This window comes from Euleptes europaea, chromosome 3 (assembly GCF_029931775.1).
Source record: "Euleptes europaea isolate rEulEur1 chromosome 3, rEulEur1.hap1, whole genome shotgun sequence".
Taxonomy (NCBI): Eukaryota; Metazoa; Chordata; class Lepidosauria; order Squamata; family Sphaerodactylidae; genus Euleptes; species Euleptes europaea.
In genome coordinates, this window is record NC_079314.1 from 120,340,320 (window position 1) to 120,364,901 (window position 24,582).

At 47.6% G+C, this 24,582-nt stretch overlaps 1 protein-coding gene across 1 annotated transcript in view; it reads right to left on the reverse strand.

The window, feature by feature from the left end:
* Positions 1-4,870: 4,870 nt before the first annotated feature.
* The window catches only part of FBH1 (F-box DNA helicase 1), a 37,088-nt gene continuing 17,376 nt past the window's right edge, over positions 4,871-24,582 (reverse strand). The window contains exons 12-23 of the mRNA XM_056846626.1: positions 22,040-22,268; positions 18,303-18,390; positions 16,851-16,937; positions 16,344-16,480; positions 14,516-14,615; positions 14,294-14,418; positions 12,548-12,608; positions 10,920-11,114; positions 10,027-10,152; positions 9,348-9,454; positions 7,313-7,444; positions 4,871-5,044 (exon numbers count right to left, since the gene is read on the reverse strand). Of these exons, the coding sequence (XP_056702604.1) occupies positions 4,871-5,044; positions 7,313-7,444; positions 9,348-9,454; positions 10,027-10,152; positions 10,920-11,114; positions 12,548-12,608; positions 14,294-14,418; positions 14,516-14,615; positions 16,344-16,480; positions 16,851-16,937; positions 18,303-18,390; positions 22,040-22,268 (1,561 nt within the window). The remainder of the gene's footprint in view (positions 5,045-7,312; positions 7,445-9,347; positions 9,455-10,026; positions 10,153-10,919; positions 11,115-12,547; positions 12,609-14,293; positions 14,419-14,515; positions 14,616-16,343; positions 16,481-16,850; positions 16,938-18,302; positions 18,391-22,039; positions 22,269-24,582) is intronic.

Here is a 24,582-nt window from a genome sequence, read left to right on the forward strand (position 1 = left end):
TCCCCTCCCCAAACTCCACCCTCCTCAGACTCCGCCCCAAAAATATCCCACCGGTGGTGAAGAGGGACCTGGCAACCCTACTTATAGTTTCCTCAGATCCTTATATAATGCTTCTATCTTAGGCTACACTGCATTATTCTCTTTATGTTACCAGTGCATAATCACCATCCAGAAGCATATGGAAACTCTATAAGCAATAGAGACTCCATTTATTTTGTATTTAATCTGAACACATGAATCTGCCTTCTACTGAATCAGACCCCTGGTCCATTGGTCAGTATTGTCTACTCAGACCGGCAGCGGCTCTCCAGGGTCTCAGGCAGAGGTCTTTCACATCACCTACCTACCCAGTCCCTTTAACTCAGTGGTTCCCAACCTTTTTTTGACCAGGGACCACTAGGACTTTTTTGTTCAGTGCAGGGACCCCAAGGTTCAAAATAATAATTCAGAGAATTTGAAAATAAACTTTAATCATAACTGTTAGTTAAACATTGAACTTAGAATAATATTTGAATATGTTTTTTATAATAGAAAACTTTTAATTGAAAAGATTAATTTATTATGGGTTTATAACTTTGTTTCGCGGACCTTAATTTAGTTCTTGCGGACCCCTGTGGGTCCGTGGGCCCCCGGTTGGGAACCAGTGCTTTAACTGGAGATGCTGGGGATTGAACCTGGGACCTTCTGCATGCCAAGCTCTGCCACTGAGCCACAGCCCCTCCCATTAAAAGATGTTAATTTGTAAGACTGTATTACAAATGTAATATGTACCTTTGTTACTATTGAATTGATTTTCCTCTATACAATTACATGAACACGTCGTCAGTCTTGGAACATAATTTCATACCATAAGTTGGGTACCAGCTGATAAATTGTTTGTCTTGCACATTTAGTACCCGACTCCCCCCCCATTATCATGATTCCCTCCCCCTATGTCAGCCAGCGTGGTGTAGTGGTTAAGAGCAGTGGTTTGGAGCAGTGGACTCTGATCTGGAGAACTGGGTTTGATTCCCCACTCCTCCACGTGAGCAGCGGAGGCTAATCTGGTGAACCGGGTTGGTTTCCCCACTCCTCCATACGAAGCCCGCTGGGTGACCTTGGGTTAGTCAAACACTCTCAGCCCCACCTACCTCCCAGGGTTAGGGTGTCTGTTGTGGGGAGGGGAAGGGAAGGTGATTGTAAGCCGGTTTGATTCTTAAGTGGTAGAGAAAGTTGGCATATAAAAACCAACTCTTCTTCTTCTATACCTCCACATTATAGAAAGGAGAACATAAAGAGGCTGGGGATGTGGAAGGGGGATGGGTCTTTCCCCCAGGGCCAGGGGGGAGTTATTTCCCTGTTTTTGCTGCTTCATGTGAATTATTCTTGGGAGATAACTTCTCTCCCACCCCCCGTGCTTTCTGTGCAGGAAAACGGCTTGGAGGGGCATGAGCCCTTTCTCTGCCCGTGGTGCTGTTCCAAGCCCCATTTGGCCTTTATTTTTTAAAAGTTACCCCCCGCTCACAGCTGTTGCATGGGATTTGGGCTCCCTTGTCCAGATGCTGCAGCGAGCCCAATGCATTAAAACCCTGTCGCTTGGCCCCTAGAGAAATTGGCAAGGGACTTCAGAAAGGCTGGCGTTTTGCTTCCCTGGCTTTACACGTATCGGCACTGCCATCTAGCGAATACCAAACCCAGGCCGACACAAGCCCCAGACTTTTAAAACGCCCCGCCGAAAAAACTGCACACAGGGATAATAAGACCTCCCGACTCTGGCCGGGGTGTATCAGCAGAGGCATGACATCCCCATCGCAAAATGTCAGAGCGGCGTGAGAATTACGCTCTTGCGATGCTTAAGAGAGATTTTGAACTGGGAATTCCCCCAGCAGCTCTGCTCCTGAATCGATAGCAGCCTCACAGCTCTCTTTGCTTTATCAGGCCAGAAAAGTTACTACCCCTTCTAACTTCTGATAATACAATATAATCTTATGGACCGCGAGTCCTGTTTTCCCACTTATTTGAGCAACTGGCAATTGACCAACAATTAAAGAATTGATTAAAGAAGAGATTATTTTTATTAAGCAAGACATTATGTAATAAAGATGTAAGATTATTCTACCTAAACAAAATGTGGTGGAAAAGAGAAGGCTGTGGGTGGACATATTGCTCTCTTTCAATATTTAAGGGCTGTCAGTTAAGAGGCGGGCAGGGAGCTGTTCCTGTTGGCAGCAGAGGACAGGGCTCGCAGTTACCAGGTTCAATTCAAGACACTGGTTATGAAGAATTATTAAAGGGACTAGGCAAGTAGGTGACGTGAAGGACCTCTGCCTGAGACCCTGGAGAGCCGCTGCCGGTCTGAGCAAACAATACTGACTTTGATGGACCAAGGGTCTGATTCAGTAGAAGGCAGCTTCATGTGTTCTTGTGGCTAAAATGTCTACAAGTTGTTATACTGGGCTGTATATGTCTCCCATATAAAATGAAGATCAAGATGAAGAAGAGGAAGGAGAGTTGGTTTTTATATGCTGACTTTCTCTACCATTTAAGGACGAAACAAACCGGCTTACATTTAATTTCCCTTCCGCTCCTCACAACAGACACCCTGGGAGGTAGGTGGAGTTAAGAGAGCTGTGACTAGCACAATGTCACCCAGCTGGCTTCATGTGTAGGAGTGGGAAAACAAACCCAGTTATCCAGGTTAGAGTCCGCCGCTCATGTGGAGGAGTGGGGAATCAAACCTGGATCTCCAGATCAGAGTCCGCTGCTCCAAACCACCATTCTTAACCACTACACCACACTGGCTCTACCAACTTAGTGGCCTCAGAACCACATACCTATTAGCTTAGATTCCCTTCCCCACTGTTCTCCTGATATGGCATTGTGCCAGGGAATGACAGGGTTGCCATCCTCCAGGTGGCGGCTGGAGATCTCCTGGGATTATAACTGATCTCTATGTGACAGATCAATTTACCTGGAGAAAATGGCCACTTTGAAAGGTGGGCTCTATGGCACTGTACCCTGCTGAGGCCCCTCTCCAAACCCCACTCTCTCAGGCTCCACCCCCCAAATCTCCAGGTATTTCCCAACCTGGAGCTAACCCTAAAATGAAGAAAAATAGGGAGAGTTGGTTTTTATACCCTGATCTTATCCACCTTTCAGGAGTCTCAAAGCAGTTTACAATCAATCGCCTTCCTCTTCCCCACAATAGACACCTTGTGAGGTAGGTCGGGCTGAAAGTTCAGAAAGAACTGTGACTAGCCCAAGGTCACCCGGCAAGCTTCATGCTCAGAAGTGGGGAAACCAATCCGGTTCACCAGAATAGAGTCCGCCGCTCATGCAGAGGAGTGGGGAATCGAACCCGGTTGTCCAGATTAGAGTCCGCCGCTCTTAATCACAACACCACCCTTAACCATTCTACCATAGTGGAATGACTATTTGTTCCACTCAGGAATGGGGATCTAGTGGCTTCCTCAGTCAAGACAACAGCATCGGGAGGGGGGAACAGTCTAGCCAGAGTGGCGTAATGGTTAAGAGCGGCAGACTCTAATCTGGAGAACTGTGTTTGATTCCCCACTCCTCATGAAGCCTGCTGGATGACCTGGGGCCAGTCACAGTTCTCTATGAGCTCTCTCAGCCTCATCTACCTCAGAAGGTGCCTGTTGTGCGGTGGGGAGGGGAAGGAGATTGTAAACCAGTTTGATTCTCCTTAAAAAGGCAGAGAGTCGGCATATAAAACCCAACTCCTCTTCTTCTTCCTTGTGCCATGGTCCCAATTGGGATTGGGCCACTGAATGTTTGAGCATAATAGGACTACCAGACCACATTTGTTGACCCCCACCCAGAAATGTACCCAGGAAAGGGTAGTTAAGTCCCTGTATGTTGAACCAAGGCTAGACTAGAGAAGTGGAAGGGCTGAAAAACACGTATGCCATCCCAAACACCCTCAAGGAGCAGCCGGATAGAAAAGAGATAAACAAATGGGAAAAAAGGATAACGCCAATAAACTATATAAAATTAAGGACACCAGACTTGCATATAAAGTCCTTCAAATGTTAGGTAAGGTAAAGGTCCCCTGTGCAAGAACCGGGTCATTCCTGACCTATGGAGTGACGTCACATCCCGACGTTTCCTAGGCCGACTTTGTTTACGGGGCGGTTTTCCAGTGCCTTCCCCAGTCATCTTCCCTTTACCCCCAGCAAGCTGGGTATTCATTTTACTGACCTCGGAAGGAGGGAAGGCTGAGTCAACCTCAAGCCGGCTTCCTGAAACCAACTTCCGTGGGGATCGAACTCAGGTCGTGAGCAGAGCTTGGACTGCAGTACTGCAGCTTACCCCTCTGCACCACGGGGCTCTTCAAATGTTACCAGGCCATTAAAAAACGTAGGAGTGCTCTTACCCATACATATTTAGATTACTCATGAGTGATGCACAGAGAGACTGGGGGGTGGGGCAGTCACCTGGAGATGATTCTTACCTCGCCAGAGGGGAACAGGCAAGTAGCAGTTTGCAAGTTTGGCACACATATTCCCAACTGCAGCATTTGCATTCCCCCGAACGCCAAAACCTCAGGAATGCATTGTTAGTTAATTATGTGGTGCATGGAGATACCATCCAGTACAAGATGACGGCAGTTTATTGATTATGCTAGCTGTACTTGTCCAAACACCGAAATGTAATGCAAAGTTGCCTGCTTGATCTGTATTGAAACTGCTATCTTTTTAGTTGGTGTGTTAGACCTTTTCATTCTCTCTCTTTCCAGTTTTCCTTTGGTATCCCTCTAATAAATAATAATAATAATTTTAAAAAGAACTGCTACTGAAGAGTCGTCCTTATCGGCAGCCTGGCCTCCTTCTTCTCCAACACGAGGGAGCCCAGAGAAGCGTTTCCAAATTCAAACATCTTGCAATATGAGGTTATAGTAGTTCTGGTTAAGAGCGATGACCTCTTCCGTGGGTTCCAGCGTCTCCATCACTTCCGGAGAAACCGCCAGCCATGTCAGAGGGCCGAGGCGCCGCTCCACGCAGCTGTGGCAGAGGTAGCCCTCGCGATCTTCAGCACCATCGCTCTGTTGGGGGGGGGAGAGGAGAGGGAAAAAGTTCAGAGCAACCGTGACCCTTGTGGCATCTTTACCACTCAGGGGTGCACGTGCATGTGGACACAGAAGAAGAATCAAAGAATCATAGAGTTGGAAGGGACCACCAGGATCATCTAGTCCAACCCCCTGCACAATGCAGGAAATCCACAAGTACCTTCTCCCCACCACACCCCCAGTGAACCCATTCCATGCCGAGAAGATGACCAAGATGCATTCCCTCTCATCATCTGCTTAAGGTTATAGAATCAGAATTGCTGATAGATGGCTGTCTAGCCAATTCTTATACACCTCTAGGGAAGGAGAGATTACCACCTCCCGAGGAAGCTTGCTCCACTGAGGAACCGCTCTGTTAGATAATTCTTCCTAATGTCTAGACGGAAACTCTTTTGATTTAATTTCAACCCGTTGTTTCTGGTTTGTGACAGAAGAGTTGTTTATATGCCGACTTTCTCTACCACTTAAAGTCGGCATATCACCGGCTTACAATCCCTTTCCCTTCCCCTCCCCACGACAGACACCCTGTGAGGCAGGTGGGGCTGAGAGAGGACTAAGAGAACTGTGACTAGCCCCAGGTCACCTGGCAGGCTTCATGTGGAGGAGTGGGGAAACAAACCCAGTTCGCCAGATTAGCCTCAGCCGCTCATGTGGAGGAGTGGGGGAATCAAACCTGGTTCTCCAGATCAGAGTCCACCGCTCCAAACCACTGCAACCACTACGCCACGCTGGCTCTCAGAACTCCTCCTCTACCCCACAATGTTAATAAGCAAGATAGTTCCAGAGCCGTGTTTGTCTGCGGTAGAAGAGCTACACTGGAGTCCAGTCGCACCTTAGAGACCAACAAGAGTTTCAGGGTATAAGCTTCGTCAGACAAAGGGAGGTTTGACTCTCAAATCCTCATACCTCGAAAATTTTGTTGGTTATTAAGGTACTCCTGCACTCAAATCTAGCAGTTTCAATCAGTGAGACTGTGTGGGGATTGGAAGGATTTGGCTCCTTTTCCTACATCACTCAACCCTAGCCTGAATGAAAGCTTTAAGTCAGCTTTACAAAGTGCTGGGAAAACCTGTGATCTCCACCACAGCCGATTATATCCTTTATCACTTGGGGAGAGTTGTTATCGTTGAACAAATATGTTTTTAGAAAACCTTGTATGAAAGAGCTTCAAGAGAAGAAGAAAAAGAAGAGGAAGAGGAAGGAGGAGGAGTAGTAGTTGGTGTTTATATGCTGACTTTCTCTACCACTTAAGGAAGAATCAAACTGGCTTACAATCCCTTTCCCCTCCCCACAACAGACACCGAGTGAGGTAGGTGGGGCTGAGAGAACTCTAGCAGAACTGTGACAAGCTCAAGGTCACCCAGCTGCCTTCATGTGGAGGAGTGGGGAAACCAACCCGGCTCACCAGATTAGCCTCTGCTGCTCCTGTGGAGAAGCAGGGAATCACATCCAGTTCTCCAGATCAGAGTCCACCACTCCAAACCACCCCTCTTAACCGCTACACCACGCTGGCTCTGTATGTTCATCTATGTTCTAAGCCACCTTGAGCTCTATAAGGAAGAAAGGTGGCTAAAAAGAAAATGTTTTAAATCAATAAAATAAATAAAGCCAAGGGAATGACAGAGGCTGGAGCAAATACAAGCATGATCTGTTGTCGACTTCCAAAAAGGGGCGGGGAAACAGGTGCTCCTTCAAATCATTAAGTATGACAGGCCTCTCCATTTCCATAGGGCCGGAGAACATTTTATACAACAGCTAGCAAACTATAGGAGGGGAAGGGGGAGAGAGGTGTTTTCCTCAGCAAAAATCTCTCAAGTGCTCAGCGGAGCAAGCAAGATACATGGAAATATAGAGTTGGAAGGGACCTCAAGGGCCATCGAGTCCAACCCCTTGCACAATGCAGGAAATTCACAGCTACCTCTTCCCACAACCCCAGTGACCCCTTCTCCATGCCCAGAAGGCGGCCAAAAAAAAAATCCTCCAGGATCCCTGGCCAATCTGGCCTGGAGAAAAAATCCTTCCTGTCCCCAAAGTGGCGATAGGCACTACCCTGGGCATGTAAGAAAGGGCCACGAGAGCCAAACACTGGCTCAGCCCTTCCTGCCCTCCCTCTCACGATCTGCCCAGGTTCACAGAATCATCACTGCTGTCAGATGGCCATCCAGCCTCTGCTTCAAAACCTCCAAGGACAGCCCACCACCTCCCGAGGAAGCCTGTTCCACCGAGGAACCACTAACTACGTACGTAAACAAACGGCCTCTTCTTCATAGTCACGAAAGAGTTGTTGGGGATGTAATTGGGGCACCCCTGGACGCAGCACTCAACCGGCTCCCTCCTGCATACCTCGCTGGTCAGCTCCGGCCTTAAATAATACTCCTGGAGAGAAGGAAAGAAGTTAACAGGGGGAACACAGGAGACCGTGGTTTCTGAGCAGCAACCCGTTTCGGGGCAGGGAACACTGTGAAAGGAACCCAGCTGGATCCAACCAGTGGTCCATCTAGTCCAGCATCCTTTCTCACAGTGCCTGTGGAGGGCCAGCAACAGGGAAGAAAGGCCACGGGCCTTCCCCTGAAGTTGTCTTTTGAAAAGGGTTTGAAAGGGTGACGGTGCTTGAACATGGAGGTTCCCTTTTGTCACCACAGCTGGGAGCTGTTGATAGAATAACAGTTGGTTTTCACCTTCCCCTCCCCTCCCCACAACAGGCACCCTGTGAGGTAGGTGGGGCTGAGAACTGTGACTGGCCCAAGGTCACCCAGCTGGCTTCTGGGGAGGAGTGGGGAAACAAACCCAGTTCACCAGATCAGAGTCCGCTGCTCCAAGCCACCGCTCTTAACCACTCATCACACCAGCCACGCTGGCCCTCTCTCTGGATAGATCTATGACCCATTCTCTGTGAATGATGGAAATGCCAACCTTCCAACCTTGTGGCAAAATTTCACTCCCTTTGGGATAGTGAAACAGCCCAGTACATTCCGCCACACCCCGCCAGTATTTTATCGGCTCCTCCAAGCATCTCACGAGACGTCTGCAAAAGACCCTCCTGAATTGGCGTTGGATGGGGAGGGGGAGGAGGTGGTTTTAACTTACCCCGATTCAATTGAAAACAACACCTTACTATGCACAATGTATGCACACAAAAATTCATAGTATAGCCACTATTTTTTATATAAACATATGTCAACAATTTGAGATATGCCGATGATACTACATTAATGGCAGAAAATAGTGAAGATTTGAAACTACTACTGCTGAAAGTTAAAAGAGAAAGTGCCAAAGCAGGACTGCATCTGAACATCAAGAAGACAAAAGTAATGACTACAGGAGAATTACTCAACATTAAGGTTGACAATGAGGAAATTGAAATCGTTCAAGACTTTCTATTCCTTGGCTCCATCGTCAACCAAAACAGAGACTGCAGCCCAGAAATCAGAAGGAGATTAAGACTGGGAAGGGCAGCCAGGAAGGAGCTAGAAAAGATTCTTCAGTGTAAGGATGTGTCACTGGCCACCAAGACCAAGTTAATTCATGCCATCATATTCCCTATCACTATGTATGGGTGTGAGAGCTGGACAATGAAGAAAGCTGACAGGAAGAAAGTAGATTCCTTTGAAATGTGGTGTTGGAGGAGAGGGTTACGGATTCCGTGGACTGCCAAAAAAAACAAATCAGTGGGTTATAGATCAAATCAAGCCTGAACTGACCCTAGAAGCTAAAATGACTAAACTGAGGCTGTCGTATTTTGGTCACATTATGAGAAGGCAAGAGTCACTAGAAAAGACAGTCATGCTAGGAAAAGTTGAGGGCAGCAGGAAAAGAAGAAGACCCAACAAGAGATGGATGGACTCAATAAAGGAAGCCACAGCCCTCAGTTTGCAAGACCTGAGCAAGGCTGACAAAGACAGGACATTTTGGAGGACTTTGACTCATAGGGTCGCCATGAGTCGGAAGCGACTTGATGGCACTTAACACACACACGTCAACTTTAATAATTCAATCTCAACAAATCTAAATATCAAGTTTAAAGCAAAAAACACCCGTGTTCCTCCACAACCAGTGTGCACGTGACCATCTATTCACTATCTAAACATATACAAAAACTAATTCCTATATCACATACAATGTTTATATATGCTATAAAAGCTATAACCACAGTCTTATGTTTTGTGCCAGTGTTGAGACTACAAGCGGTACTCTATATAGGCGTTAAACCATCTGTGGTTATAGTTTTTATAGCATATATAAATATTGTATGTGATATAGGAATTAGTTTTTAACTCACCCCAGCCAACGTCAAGAGACGGCACAGAAACTGCGACATGATGAGACGCCTCTTGGCACGGGTCACTGCGACGTAGAGCAAATTCCATTCGTCAGCAGGGATTTTGCCTGTGGGGAGATTTGGGACAGAGAGATGAGCTGAACACAGATCGGATAACGAACCAGCAGAGGGGGGTGAAAAAACCCTGTATTTCTTAGGAAGGGCTGGTAGGGGAGGGGCCGTGGCTCAGTGGTAGAGCACCTGCTTAGCATGCAGAAATTCAATCCCCGGCATCTCCAGATAAGGGGCCAGGCAAGTGGGTGATGTGAAAGACCTCTGGCTGAGACCCTGGAGAGCCGCTGCCAATCTGAGTAGACAGTACTGACTTTGACGGACCAAGGGTCTGATTCAGTAGAAGGCAGCTTCATATGTTTGTGTGTGTAGCAATGTTACTTGACCCACAGATTTTTCTTGAAGTGGGGGGAGGCTGGAACACAGACAATGGTTCAGTGGTCAAGCACCTGCTTTGCACACAGAAGATCTGGGGATCAATCCCTGGCTGTCTCCCCAGTTCTAGGATCTCCCAGTAGAGCCGCTGCCAGTTAATATTGAGTTAGAAGGATCGGCCGTCTGATTTAGTAGGTGGTGGCTTTAATGATCCCACAAGACTTGGGGGGGTGCTTAAGAAAGGCTTCCTTACCAACGTGGAAGGATGGCGTCCTGTCGAGGTTGTGCCGCGCTAAAGGGACCATCATAAAGTCGTCGGCTACTTGGACAGTGTCAAATTCCAGCCCTTTGGCCTTATGGACAGTCCCCAGGACAAAATCTAAAATGTAAACAGAGCATATAATGTTCACAAAAGAAAACCTGTAGCCCTCAAAGGGGTTAGATAATATATATATCGAAGCAACTATAGAACACAGAGGCCGAGGCCTTCGTAAGAACATCAGAAGAGTCCTGCTGGATCAGACCAGTGAGGGTCCCTCTAGTCCAGCATCCTGCCTCACACAGTGGTTAATCAGTTCCTCTGGAAATCAAACAACAGGGTATAGAGGCTGAGGCCTTCCTCTGATGTTGGCTCCTGGCACTGGGATTCAGAGGTTGACTGCCTCTGAACAGGGAGGTTCCCTTTAGTCACCTTGGCTAGTAGCCACTGATAGACCACTCCTCCATGAATCTATCTAATCCCCTTTAAATGCTGTCTATGCCTGTGGCCATCGCTCCATCCTCTGGCAGCAAATCACTTGTTGAGTAAAGAAGTACTAGAACATAGAAAGAGACGGAAGGCGGCATGGTAGAGTCCGATCTCGTCAGATCTCAGAAGCTAAGCAGGGTCAGTATTTGGGTGGGAGACCACCACGGAAGACGTTGCAGGGGAAGGCAATGGGAAACCCCCCTCTGCTTAATCACTTGCCTTGAAAGCCCCTTACTGGGGTGGCCACTACGACCTGACGCCACTTTACATATGTACGCAGAGCCTAGAAAGCAAAGAGGGGTCATGCAGAAGATCCGTCCCTGGGCAGACTGCCTCTTTTATATGTCCATGGAGCTGCTCCATCCTACCTCTCAAGCACAATCCGCGCTCTCTTTTACCTGCAGCCTCAGGGCTGGGCGTGTGGCATCTCGATATCCTGTCCAGGAGCAGAGGGATGTAGTTCACGTGTCTCTCCACGATTGCAATCCTCATCTGCAGCTGCTTATCTTCAGCGCTCGCTGCGTAGCTCTTTAACGCCTGGAATCCCTTCTCGGCCCACCTCTTCACAAAAGGATCCTTCACCTCAAACCCCACTGAGAACACACAAAATGGGACCCGGATAAGCACAGTGCGGCCTGTCGCCAAGAACACAGGGAGGCCCCTGGAAACCGAAGCTGCGCGCATCTCTACCCTCAGCAATCAGTGATGCGGGTCAGAGGGCAGAGACACACCCATTGTGGGAGGAATGCACATCATAATGAACTCAAGACCCAGGGTAAGGGCAGGTCATGAGAGGGAGGACAGGAAGGGTTGTGCCAGTGTTTGGCTCTCGTGGCCCTTTCTTACACGCCCAGGGTAGTGCCAATTGCCACTTTGGGGCCAGGAAGCAATTTTCCTGCAGGCCAGATCAGCCAGGGATCCTGGAGGATTCCCCCCCCCCCAATCTTCTGGGCATGGAGGAGGGGTCACTGGGTGTGTGTGGCGGGGAGGTAGTTGTGGATTTCCTGCATTGTGCAGGGGGTTGGACTAGATGATCCTTGAGGTCCCTGCCAACTCAGTGATTCTATGTATCTTGCTTGCTCCGCTGAGTGCTTGACAGATTTTTGCTGAGGAAACCACCCCTCTCACCCCTCCTTTCCTACAGTTTAGTTTGCTAACTGTTGTACAAAATGTTCTCTGTCCCTATGGAAATGGAGACTCCTGTCATAGTTAATTATTTGAAGGAGCACCTGTTCCCCCCCCCCCACTTTTCTGGAAGTGAACAACAGATCATGCTTGTATTTGCTTCAGCCTCTGTCATTTCTTTGGCTTTATTTATTTTATTGATTTAAAACATTTTCTTTTTAGCCGCCTTTCTTCCTTATGGAGCTCAAGGAGGCTTAGAACATAGACGAAACACATAAAGTAAAACACTTAAAAAACAAAGTAAAATATTTAAAAAACATAATTTGAAGTCACCTCAAGACTGCTAGTAAACCTGCCCTGAGCCCGGCCTTGGTTGGGGATTGAGGCCGGCAGGGGGTTGGACTAGATGACCCTGGAGACCCCTTCAAACTCTATGATTCTAACTTGTGCTAACACTTGCAGATAGACAGGAGGGAACAGAGCACGGGACTGCTGTTTTTGGTGGAAGCCCTGCACCCCTTACAACATGCAGGTCCATCCTCTTGCATGTGCCCCGTAGGTACTTTGCTCTAGCTTAGAGCTGATATGGCTTTGCCTCAAAACTCAGATCCAGGACGGTGTCAGCACTATCCTACCCAGTCTCTCGCCAACCTCATGCACCAACTGGACCGCTTTCCCTAGATCTGTGCACAACCTGGAGTGGCTAGCCCAACTCCCAGCTCAACCCAGACATCTGATTTAGATGACACGGAAGGTCCTTCTCCCTCAACCAAGCCAGAATTCTGCAGTCGCCCTGGGGACAATTATTAATAAGCAATTCCTGGATTATGCCAGGAATCCAGAAAGAAAGTGTGATGCTGTGGGCATGCCTCGTGAACATGAATTGTGTGGGGTCACTCACATTCAGAATGGAGGAGGTTCCAAATATCCCGAATCTTCTCAAGGCCGAAGGCTTGAAGACCCTAACAAAAGAGACAGAGAGAACGCACAGGAACATTACAGAACTAAACCCTATCGACAATATAACAGTTGTATTTCTTTACTTACTAAATTTATAATCTGTCTTTCTCACTGATATCATATCATTAGGAAAAGCTGGATATCACTAGGACAGCTGGATATCACTAGGAAAGCTGGATTAGATTTAGATCAGTGGTTCCCAACATGGGGCACACGCCCCACAGTGGGGCAATTCGAGAATGAGTTATTAACAGTGAATGTTTTGCATTTCTTATGGTTCTAGGGGCCTCATATACAGTATATAAATACATATTGTGACATACACCAGGTTGATGGCCTTTTAGACTTCCTCCACGTGAATAGGAGTTCACTTTTTGAATAATAAGAATTATATGTCACGGAGGGGCATCAGGATTTTAGACATGCTTAGGTGGGGCATGGCCCAAAAAAAGGTTGGGAACCACTGATTTAGATGAAGGTGGAGTGAAAATTTGGGGGGGAGGAACATTAACAATTTGAGATATGCCGATGATACTACATTACTGGCAGAAAACAGCCAAGACTTGAAATGACTACTGCTGTAAGTTAAAGGAGAAAGTGCCAAAGCAGGACTGCAGCTGAACATCAGGTAGACAAAAGTAATGACTATAGGAGAATTACACAACTTTAAGGTTGACAATGAGGAAATTGAAATCGTTGAAGACTTTCTATTCCTTGGCTCCATCATCAAGCAAAAGGGAGACTGCGGCCAAGAAATCAGAAGGAGATTGAGACTGGGAAGGGCAGCCATGAAGGAGCTAGAAAAGATTCTTAAATGTAAGGATGCGTGACTAGCAATTTTAGAGAGTCAGCGTGGTATAGTGGTTAAGAGCGGACGCTTTGGGCTGGGGAGTAAAAGTGGGGTAAAAGTGCAATATAATTATCATCATCATCATCATCATCTAGAGAACGGGGTTGGTTTCCCCACTCCTCCACATGGGTGACCTTGGGCTAGTCACAGCTCTCTCAGAACTCTCTCAGCCCCACCTACATCACAAGCTGTCTGTTGTGGGGAGAGGAAGGGAAGGAGATTGTATACCACTTTGATTCTCCTTAAAAGGTAGAGAAAAGCGGGGTATAAAAACCAACTCTTCTTCTTAAGCTGATCTCCCCAACCAAAAGGGCAAAATTTTGCTTTTAATGCCAATCTGCCTCGAGTCTCAAGCCTCAACAAAAAATGTAGATGACAAACAAATGTATAATTTTAAAGCAAATACGTGTACTCAAAAAAAATGCTGAGTTTGGCGGCCAGTGCAAAATGGATTAATTTTATTTGCACTTATTTATATCCCACTTTTCTCTCCAGTTGGCACTCACAGAATCATAGAGTTGGAAGGGGCCAGACAGGCCATCTAGTCCAACGCCCTGCTTAACGCAGGATCAGCCTAGAGCATCCCTGACAAGGGCTTGTCCAGCCTCTGCTTAAAGAGTGGCAGTGAGGGGGAGCTCAACACCTCCCTAGGTAGCTGATGGAAAGGCCTTAAATCGGGCTCCTGAAGAGGCCATCTAGTCCAACCCCCTGCTCAATGCAGGATCAGCCTACAGCATCCCTGACAAGTGCTTGTCCAGCCTCTGCTTGAAGACTACCTTTCGGCTCCAACAGACTCCCTTCGTTTTCAGTTTTCGTGGCACCTCATGGCACCCTTACCCCAAGCAAGTGTATTTTAGCCGGTGGGTCTCCTCTGGTGACATTCACGGCGAAATCGAAGACCATCTCGTTGCCCCGGCACAGGATGGCTACCTTCCCTCTTGGCTCTCCCCCGGTAACATCACCTGCCGAAAGAGTAGCGAAGCCAAATCCAGAGAAAGCAAACAAAGAAACCCTCTGCAACCCCCCCTCCAAATGTTAAGACTGAATTAAAGGGCTCACCCTCTTGGATGCCCCCCACCAGGGTCTTATTTCGAACTCCCTTGCAGATGTCCAGGATGGAAGCTCCGACGTAGGCAATCTCAGGGCCAAATCGGAAACTCTACAGAAAAGGAGCAAACAAGGGGGGGGGGAAATGATAAAACACACCGTAGTATTATCCCAAGACATTATAAATAATTAAACAGCTGGGAAGATATGTCTAGTGCTTGCTATTTAACAACCATTACATTTTCTAGATTTTGATGGCCTTTTTGGGAGCCTGATTTAATGCCTTTCAGCGGGAGATTACAGCATATACTTGTAGAGGCCAGATTATAACCCCGGTACTTTTAATTCAGCTGAGACAATTATACATATTTTATCATACTGTGCATTTTATTGGGAGGTTAGAAATAAGTTGATTTTACCTGTGTTGGCCAGAAATTTTAGGAATGTTAGCCATTCAGATGATTTTATTGTTACACTTACTAGAATATAAAGATGTTTTTATCTCTTGCTCAGTGGCAAAATTCTGTTATGTAGCCAGTAAGATATAGAGATCCTTAGCTGGGGTTTTAAATTTGTAATTTTGTTCTGATATTTGCTGGTCAAACGACTGTAAATAAACTGAACTGAACACTGTAGTACTAAATAACACTACCCCCACCCCCCAAAAAAACAGAATAGCCCCTTCCAGGGCCAGCAACTACCTAAATTGGCCCCACAAATCTCCAGCAAAAGACCTGAACTCGGCTCGTGCTCAGAGTGGTATGCACAGAGGGTTACGGGGCGTACATAAGCCATAGTTCACAGAGGGGGCCAGAATCAGCCCGGCTCGCTCCCCACAACATACAGATAGTGCCTGGAGAAGGGAGGCAGGAACTCCACCACTGCCGGCCGTGCACCCCAGTTTTTGATTCAGCTTTCTTTTGGGGGTGCAAAGTGCCATCAAGTCCCAGCTGATTTATGGTGACCCCGTAGGGCTTTCAAGGCAAGAGAGGTTAAGAACATAAGAAAGGTCCTGCTGGATCAGACCAAGGCCCATCAAGTCCAGCAGTCTGTTCACACAGTGGCCAACCAGGTGCCTCCAGGAAGCCCACAAACAAGACGACTGCAGCAGCATTATCCTGCCTGTGTTCCACCGCACCCAAAATAATAGGCATGCTCCTCTGATACTAGAGAGAATAGGTATGCAGCATGACTAGTATCCATTCTAACTAATAGCCATGAATACCCCTCTCCTCCATGAATATGTCCACTCCCCTCTTAAAGTCCTCCAAGCTGGCAGCCATCACCACATCCTGGGGCAGGGAGTTCCACAATTTAACTATGCGTTGTGTGAAAAAATACTTCCTTTTATCTGTTTTGAATCTCTCACCCTCCAGCTTTAGCAGATGACCCTGTGTTCTAGTATTATGGGAGAGGGAGATATTTGCTGGGTCGAACGACTGTAAATAAACTGAACTGAACACTGTAGTAGGTTCAGAGGGGGTTTGCCATTGCCTGCCTCCACGTCACAAAGCCTTGCTGGGCACAAACCCCACGGAAGAGGGTAAGAGGGCACCATGAGGGGGATCCCTGCCCTATGTACTGCCTCGCCACCGAGTCACCACAGTGAAGGCCCACATAGCCGGGGTTTACCGAAAGGCTTGCGAGCCAGAGGGTGCAGCTCCCAGCAGCTCCTCCTTAAGCACAGACCACAGCCGAGGCCCTGAAAGGTTCTCGGAAAGGGGCTCCGGGGTCTCGGGCTGGCCTGAAGAGCTTCCCCAGGGCCCCCGCCCTTGCCTCGCGGTGCAAAGCAAAGCGCCGCATTTCCCGGGGAGAGCCGCGAAGGACCACTTCAGCTTACCCGCGTCAGGTAGAACAGGTGGGTGTGCGGCACCTCGTCCAAAGCGTTGACGGCCCCCCGGAAGGTGTAGATCTGTTGGTGGGGGTCTCCCACCAAGATGATGCCGCAGGGCTGGGAAAGAACCACGTCCATAACAGCTGTGGGAGGGAGAACGGGAAAACCGAGGGGGGTGGAAAAGACCCTCGGCCTTGTGAAGAACAGCAGGCCTCCAAAAGTCTCTTGCAAAGATGCCATTACTAGAAGGACGCTGTGTTTTCGTGGGGCTAGGGTTGCCAGGTCCCTCTTCGCCACCGGCGGGAGTTTTTGGGGCAGAGCCTGAGGAGGGTAGGGTTTGGAGAGGGGGCGGGACTTCCATGCCAACTGCCAAAGCGGCCATTTCCTCCAGGGGAACGGATCTCTATCCCTCCAAACACTGCCCAGACAAGCAGCCCCTCTGTGAAGAGGGGCATGTGAGGGATGTCCACACAAAGGCCCTGCCGTTTCAACTCAACCCTGCACGTTACTCACCGGGAGTGCAGTCCTGGGCTTCATCGACAAAGATGACGTCGTAGTTGGAAAGTCGGGGCTTACTAAGCTGCCAGAGTTTCAAGTAGCCTAGAAGGGAGGATGCAAAACGTGATTTTGGAACATGCAGTAGAAGACAAATGTCCATTTTTAAGTCTCGGGGTCTGTCCACGTCATGGGAGCGGGAGCTGGTGGTGCTGGAAAGGGCCGTCAAGGTGGTTTGCCATGGCCTGCCTCTGCATCGCTCCCCTGGTATTCCTTGGAGGTCTCCCATCCAAATACAAGCCAGGGCTGACCCTGCTTATCTTCCGAGATCTGGGCCCATGCTTGACTAGCAACACCGTAAGTGTGAGCACGCAGGCAGGCTAGAATTCTTGTGGACTAATAGCTGAGCCTTAGAAATGAATTGACAAAATCTCTGTCCAGCATGGATAACCCCCACAGATTAGAAGGGACCATGGGCAGAGATATGCATTTTCCAGATTATTGAAGGCACAGTAAAAATGCTTTAAAAATTATTATTATTTGAAGGGGGGTGGTGGATGATTTTAATTTACACAATAAACTCGAAAATCCACACAAGGCTGTGGGCACACCAGGATTCCACGGCAGTACAGAAAGGGATGCTCTGGAGAGAACTTCTCGAGAATTTTATCTCTTGGAGTGTCTTTTAGAAAAGAGTTTCTAGCTTGTCCGGATTAGGAAGAAATTCTGGAAAGCATGTAAGCAACGCGAGCTGAAATCGCAGTCAGAATAAAGTGTGCAAAACGGGGAACGTTGCCAAGGGGTTTGTGTAAAAAAAGAAGAGAACATTCCCACAAAATATGCTCAAATGTTGCACCGGTCATGTTTTCTTGGTGCAGGATTTGGATTGGATCGGTGGCTGAACTCCCCACCCAGAGAACTTTTTAGACTCAAAAGGATATGTAAACACACACCTCTCTTGGTGTTATCACACAGACATGAAACAAAACCAAAGAAGTACTGGGGAAATTCAATACATTCAGTACATTAAATAAATTCAATACATTCAAGCTATGAGAGCCAGCGTGGTGTAGTGGTTAAGAGCAGAGGTTTGGAGTCTGATCTGGAGAACCGGGTTTGATTCCCACTCCTCCACATGAGCGGTGGAGGCTAATCTGGTAAACTGGATTAGTTTCCCCACTCCTACACACGAAGCCGGCTGGGTGACCTTGGGCAAGTCACACTCTCTCAGCCCCACCTACCTCACAGGGCGTGTGTTGTGGGGAGGGGAAGGGAAGGTGATTGTAAGCCGGTTTGATTCTGCCTTAAGTGGTAGAGAAAGTCAGCATATAAAAAACAACTCTTCTTCTGCTTCTATAATGGATGCAGACGTTTTCTCCCATTTCTGGACACGATGGTGTTCTAGAATGGGTACCCACGTATGGCCAAGCGTTTGCTTGTGGCCCGCACCCGTCCATCAGCCCCACGTACCATCATGGGTCATCTTGTACACCGTCCTTGTAGTAGGCCTCAGACTTTTCATATTTTTCCAAATACGGTTTGCTTCCTCAATAACGATCTAGAAGGCACAAGAACATCAGTACCGCCTTGCCTCCCGGGGCAGTATTATGTAGTGGTTAAAGCGCCAGACTAGGATCCAGAAGACCCAGATTCAAATCCCTCCTCTGCCACAGAAGCTTGCTGGGTGGCTTTGAGCCAGTCACAAGCTCTCAGTCTAACCTACCTCACGGGGTTGTTGTGAGGATAAAATGGGGGAGAGGACAACAATGGTAGCTGCTTTGGGTCCCCATTGGGCTGAAAAGCAGGGTATAAAAGCAGAGCATAGTTAAATTGTGGAACTCCCTGCCCCAGGATGTGGTGATGGCTGCCAACTTGGAAGATTTTAAGAGGGGAGTGGACATGTTCATGGAGGAGAGGGCTAACCATGGCTACTAGTCAAAATGGTTAATAGTCGTGATGCATACCTATTCTCTCCAGGATCAGAGGAGCATGCCTATTATCTTAGGTGCTTTGGAACAGAGGCAGGATGCTGATGCTGCAGTCGTCTTGCTTGTGGGCTTCCTGGAGGCACCTGGTTGGCCACTGTGTGAACAGACTGCTGGACTCTATGGACCTTCGTCTGATCCAGCAGGGCCTTTATTATGTTCTTATAAACGAAGTACAGTAATCAAATAAATAAATATGATGGAGCCTAGGCCTGATCCAGCAGGATCTTCTTTTGAATCAGACTAAGGCCCATCCAGCCTAGCATCCCGTTTCTGCCAGCAAGCGCCTTCAAACCCAGTATGGGAGGACCATCCCACTGCTGTTTCCTCCTAGCACCTGGCATTCAGAGGCATACTGCTCCTGAACATGGAGGCTCCACACAGCTGTCACAGCTAACCATCTTTACCCATTAGGTCTATTTCTTCCATGCACTTTTAAAAACCGTCTAGCCGAGCAGGATCACTGATAGAGGTTCATGTCCATTTTTAAATCAGGCAGGTAGTGGATGGTATTTAGGCAGTAAAAGTAGACTCCGCTAGAAATTCTGTGTGTGTTAAGTGTCGTCAAGTCATTTCCGACTCATGGCGACCCTATGAATCAATGTCCTCCAAAGTGTCCTATCCTTAACAGCCTTGCTCAGATCTTGCAAATTGAGGGCCGTGGCTTCCTTTACAGAGTCAATCCATCTCTTGTTGGGTCTTCCTCTTTTCCTGCTGCCTTCCACTTTCCCTAGCATGATTGTCTTTTCCAATGACTCTTCTTCTCATAATATGTCCAAAGTATGACAGCCTCAGTTTAGTCGTTTTAGCTTCTAGGGTCAGTTCAGGCTTGATTTGATCTAAAACCCACTGATTTGTATAGGAAGTCCTTAAATGGAAGTACTCAAAAAGCACTTAAATGGGGCAGCATTAGTGGACTCAGATAAGGCCGCCGTAGAAGCCATCTTTATGTGGGCACAACAGCAGCCGAAAGAGCAGTTCTTCTATTATTTAATTAATACGTTAGACCTCTAAATATAGGAGTAGAGAGACAGGAAAGTTAGATCTCTCCAATCTTTGCATAGACTGGAGGATCTCAGAAGATATGATTTGGTAACATGTGTCTACTTACTTATATGCTGTTCTAGATATTTTGAATCATGATACTTTTAACTAAACCAGATTTCTGTAACTGTTTTATTTGCTAAATGAAATATGTTTTACTGTTTCATTTTAAGGTTTGAAACTTTAATATAGAGCTCACTTGTAACAGGAAACATGTTTAAGACTTCTAATGTTAAGACTTTTGTAACATTTTTGAGAAGACGTCTGGAATACTGTTAAGACTTTATATACATAATGTGTTCTCCCCCAATGTGCTTTTCCCCTTTCCTTTTTTCTGTATCCCTATATATCCAATGAACCCAGCTTGCTGGTGGTAAAGGGAAGATGACTGGGGAAGGCACTGGCAAACCACCCCGTAAAATAAAGTCTGCCTAGTAAACGTCTGGATGTGACGTCACCCCATGGGTCAGGAATGACCAGGTGCTTGCACAGGGGACCTTTACCTTATAGATCAAAAATAATAAATAAAAAGACTTTATATACATACACGTGCATACATATTCTGTTTGAAAAGGTAAAGGTCCCCTGTGCAAGCACCTGGTCATTCCTGACCCATGGGGTGACGTCACATCCCGACGTTTCCTAGGCAGACTTTTTTTACAGGGTGGTTCGCCAGTGCCTTCCCCAGTCATCTTCCCTTACATAAGAACATAAGAAAGGCCCTGCTGGATCAGACCAAGGCCTATCAAATCCAGCAGTCTGTTTGCACAGTGGCCAACCAGGTGCCTCCAGGAAACCCACAAGCAAGACGACTGCAGCAGCGTTATCTTGCCTGTTCTCCACAGCACCTAATATAATAGGCATGCTCCTCTGATTCTGAAGAGAATAGGTATGCGTCATGATCAGTAGCCACTTTGACTAGTAGCCATGGATAGCCCTCTCCTCCATGAAAATGTCCACTCCGCTCTTAAAGCCCTCCAAGTTGGCAGCCATCACCACATCCTGGGGCAGGGAGTTCCACAATTTAACTATGAGTTGTGTGAAGAAATACTTCCTTTTCTCTGTTTTGAATTTGTCACCCTCCAGCTTCAACAGATGACCTCGCGTTCTAGTATTATGGGAGAGGGAGAAAAACGTCTCCCTGTCCGCTCTCTCCAAACCATGCATAATTTTATAGACCTCTATCATGTCTCCCCTTAGCCGCCTTCTTTCCAAGCTAAACAGCCCTAAGCGTCTTAACCACTCCCCATAGGACAGTTGCTCTAGTCCCCTAGTCATTTTGGTTGCTCTTTTCTGCACCTTCTCAAGCTCTGTAATATCTTATTTTAGGTGTGGTGACCAGAACCGTACACAGTATTCCAAGTGTGATCTCACTATAGATTTGTAGAAGGGCAGTATCAGCAGTTCTATTCCTCGTCTAATTATGGCCAGCATGGAATTTGCCTTTTTTACAGCAGCCGCACACTGGGTTGACATCTTCATCAAGCTGTCCACTACCACCCCAAGATCCCTTTCTTGGTCTGTCGCTGCCAGCACAGATCCCATCAATGTATATGTGAAGTTGGGATTTTTTGCCCCAATGTGCATCACTTTACACTTGCTCACATTGAATCTGATTTGCCATTTTAATGCCCATTCTTCCAGTATGTAGAGATCCTTTTGGAGCTCTTCACAGTCCGATTTTGTTTTAACCAACCTAAATAATTTAGTGTCATCTGCAAACTTGGCTACTTCACTGTTTAACCCCAACTCCAGGGCATTGATGAACAAGTTGAAAAGCACCCTTTACCCCCAGCAAGCTGGGTCCTCATTTTACCGACCTCGGAAGGCTGGAAGGCTGAGTCAACCTTGAGCTGGCTACCTGGAACCGACTTCCATTGGGATCAAACTCAGGTCATGAGCAGAGCTTGGACTGCAGTACTGCAGCTTACCACTCTGCGCCACGGGGCTGTTTGAAGTTGTACAATAAAAAGAGCTAACTTGAGTAAGTTAAATAAAGTCGTGTCCTGCTTATTAGGTGATTAACTGAATAAGATAACATACCGCTTCGTAGGAAGGGGTCCATTCTAAGAGCATAATCACTGAAAGGTACTGACCTGCTTCACAGTAAACACATGTGGACCAGCAAGCCGCCCACCTGACCCTGTGAGCCCACCAGTGCCGCTAAACAATACTCACCGTCTTCTCTTCCCCTCGGATGAGAACCTTCTCTCCATGGGTGTTTCTACACCAGATGGGCGTGTGCTCGTCCGTGATGGCTGCGTCCCGGGAGGCGAAAAAAGCCTCCAGGGTCCGGACAACCAACTTGGCTCTTATGAACAGAGACTGCCCCAGACGGTTCTGGAGGACGAAGCTGACCGAATAAGAACTCAAAGAGCCCAAGTTCAACTTGCCCTTCTGGCTGTAGCTGAAAAAGGGGGAAGAGGGGTGAGTTTCTTTGCAGAACAAAGGAGCCCCCCAAACCGAGCGTCAATCCAACCCAGCTCTCAAATCTGGTGGGGGTAGATAGGGTTGCCAACCTCCAGGTGGTGGCTGGAGATCTCCTGCTATCACAACTGATCTTTAGCCGATAGAGATCAGTTCATCTGGAGAAAATGGCCACTTTGGCAATTGGACTCTATGGCATTGAAGTCCCTCTCCTCCCCAAATCCCGCCCTCCTCAGGCTCCGCCCCCAAAACCTCCCGCCAATGGTGAAGAGGGACCTGCCAACCCAATTGGTGGAAAGTGCTGTCAAGTTGTAGCTGACTCACGACGAACCCATAGGATTTTCAAGGCAAGAGACGTTTGGAGGTGGTTTGCCATTGCCTGCCTCTGCATAGCAACACTGATATTCCCTGGCGGTCTCCCATCCAAATACTAACCAGGGCCGACCCTGCTTAGCTTCCAAGATCCAACCAGATCAGGCTAGCCTGGGCCATCCAGGTCAGGGCAGAGACAAACAGAGGTGGTTTGCCATTGCCTGCCTCTGCACAGCAACCCTGGACTTCAGCTGCTTACAGGACGTTCTGACCATAGAGTTCCTGCCAATTCCTAGAGCGACCCACAAGTGCTCAGGGTAGCTCTGGCAATCAGCAGAAACTCCACGGTAATCTCAAGGTTACCATAGAGTTCGTGGCAATTGTGAGAGCGACCCTTATCACTTCTAGGTAGTGTTAGGAATGCTATGAACTCTCTGTTCAGAACTCCCAGTAAGCAGCGGAGGTCTTATTTTTCTTTCTAATTTTTCTCTTGGCTTTATGCCCACTCCCCCTCTCACAATATAATTGATTGTTCAACTATATTGTATTATCATTGGGATGTATTCTACTACGTGCAGCACTGAAAATAGGTCCATATAGTTTACCATTATTTGTTGACCCACAAATGATTTTCACTTTGTTTTTCCATCTGCCCATGAGATACAGGTTTTGTGGCACTTATGTACTATTGTCTCTTATATGGTATTTTCATACATGTTTGAGCACATGTTATAAGTTATTAGTGATATTGCTTGGATGTTTTTTATTGTTACCATGTTCATCTAGCCACAGTTGCTGGTATAGTGGAGCCAGCATGGTATAGTGGTGAAGAGCGGCGGACTCTAATCTGGAGAACTGGGTTTGATTCCCTTCTCCACACAAAGCTTGCTGAGTGACCTTGGGCTAGTCACATTCTCCCAGAACTCCCTCAGCCCCACCTACCTCACAAGGTGTCTGAGGTGGGGTGGGGAAGGGAAGGGAAGGCTTTAAGAGGGGACATATTCATGGAGGAAGGAGGTATTCATGGCTATTAGTTAAAATGGATACTAGTCATGCTGCATACCTATTCTCTCTAGTATCAGAGGAGCAGGCCTATTATATGAGGTGCTGTGGAACTCAGGCAGGATGGTGCTGCTGCAGTCATCTTGTTTGGGGGCTTCCTGGAGGCACCTGATTGGCCACTGTGTGAACAGACTGCTGGACTTGATGGACCTTGGTCTGATCCAGTAGGGCCTTTCTTATTTTCTTAAGGTGATTGTAAGCCGGCTTGAGCCTCCTTGGGAGGGGCTATGGCTCCGTGGTAGAGCCTCTGCTTGGCATGCAGAAGGTCCCAGGTTCAATCCCCAGCATCTCCAGTTAAAGGGACTAGGCAGGTAGGTGATGTGAAATACCTCCGCCTGAGACCCTGGAGAGCCGCTGCCAGTCTGAGTAGACAATACTGACTTTGATGGACCGAGGGTCTGATTCAGTATAAGGCAGCTTTATGTGTTCTTGTTTATCTGATGCTGCTTAGCTTTCAAGATCTGGCGAGTGGTCGTCCATCCAAATGCTAACCAGGGCTGACCCTGCTTAGCTTGTGAGGTCTGGCCAGCCTGGGCCAACCAGGTCAGGTTTCTTTTTAATCTTACCAGCTTTTTAATGGTCTGCCTCTCTGTTTTACACTGTCCAATGGTGTGTTTTTAAGATTGTGACATCCATTTAAATTGTCAGCCGCTTCGAGCAGGACTCTGAAGAGGCAGCATAGAAATATCCTAAATGAATAAATAAATATCTTGGGCATGGTGATTCCAGCCAAAGTCCCTTCCTCACCTGGGGGTGGGGGGAGGCAGAATATCCTCCGCCGCTCATGTGGAGGAGTGGGGAATCAAACCCAGTTCTCTAGAGCAGAGTCCACCGCTCCAAACCACAGCTCTTAACCACTACACCACGCTGGTCCTGGCACTTCACTGGCTCCTTAAAAGGGCAGCAACCTGAGGATGGAT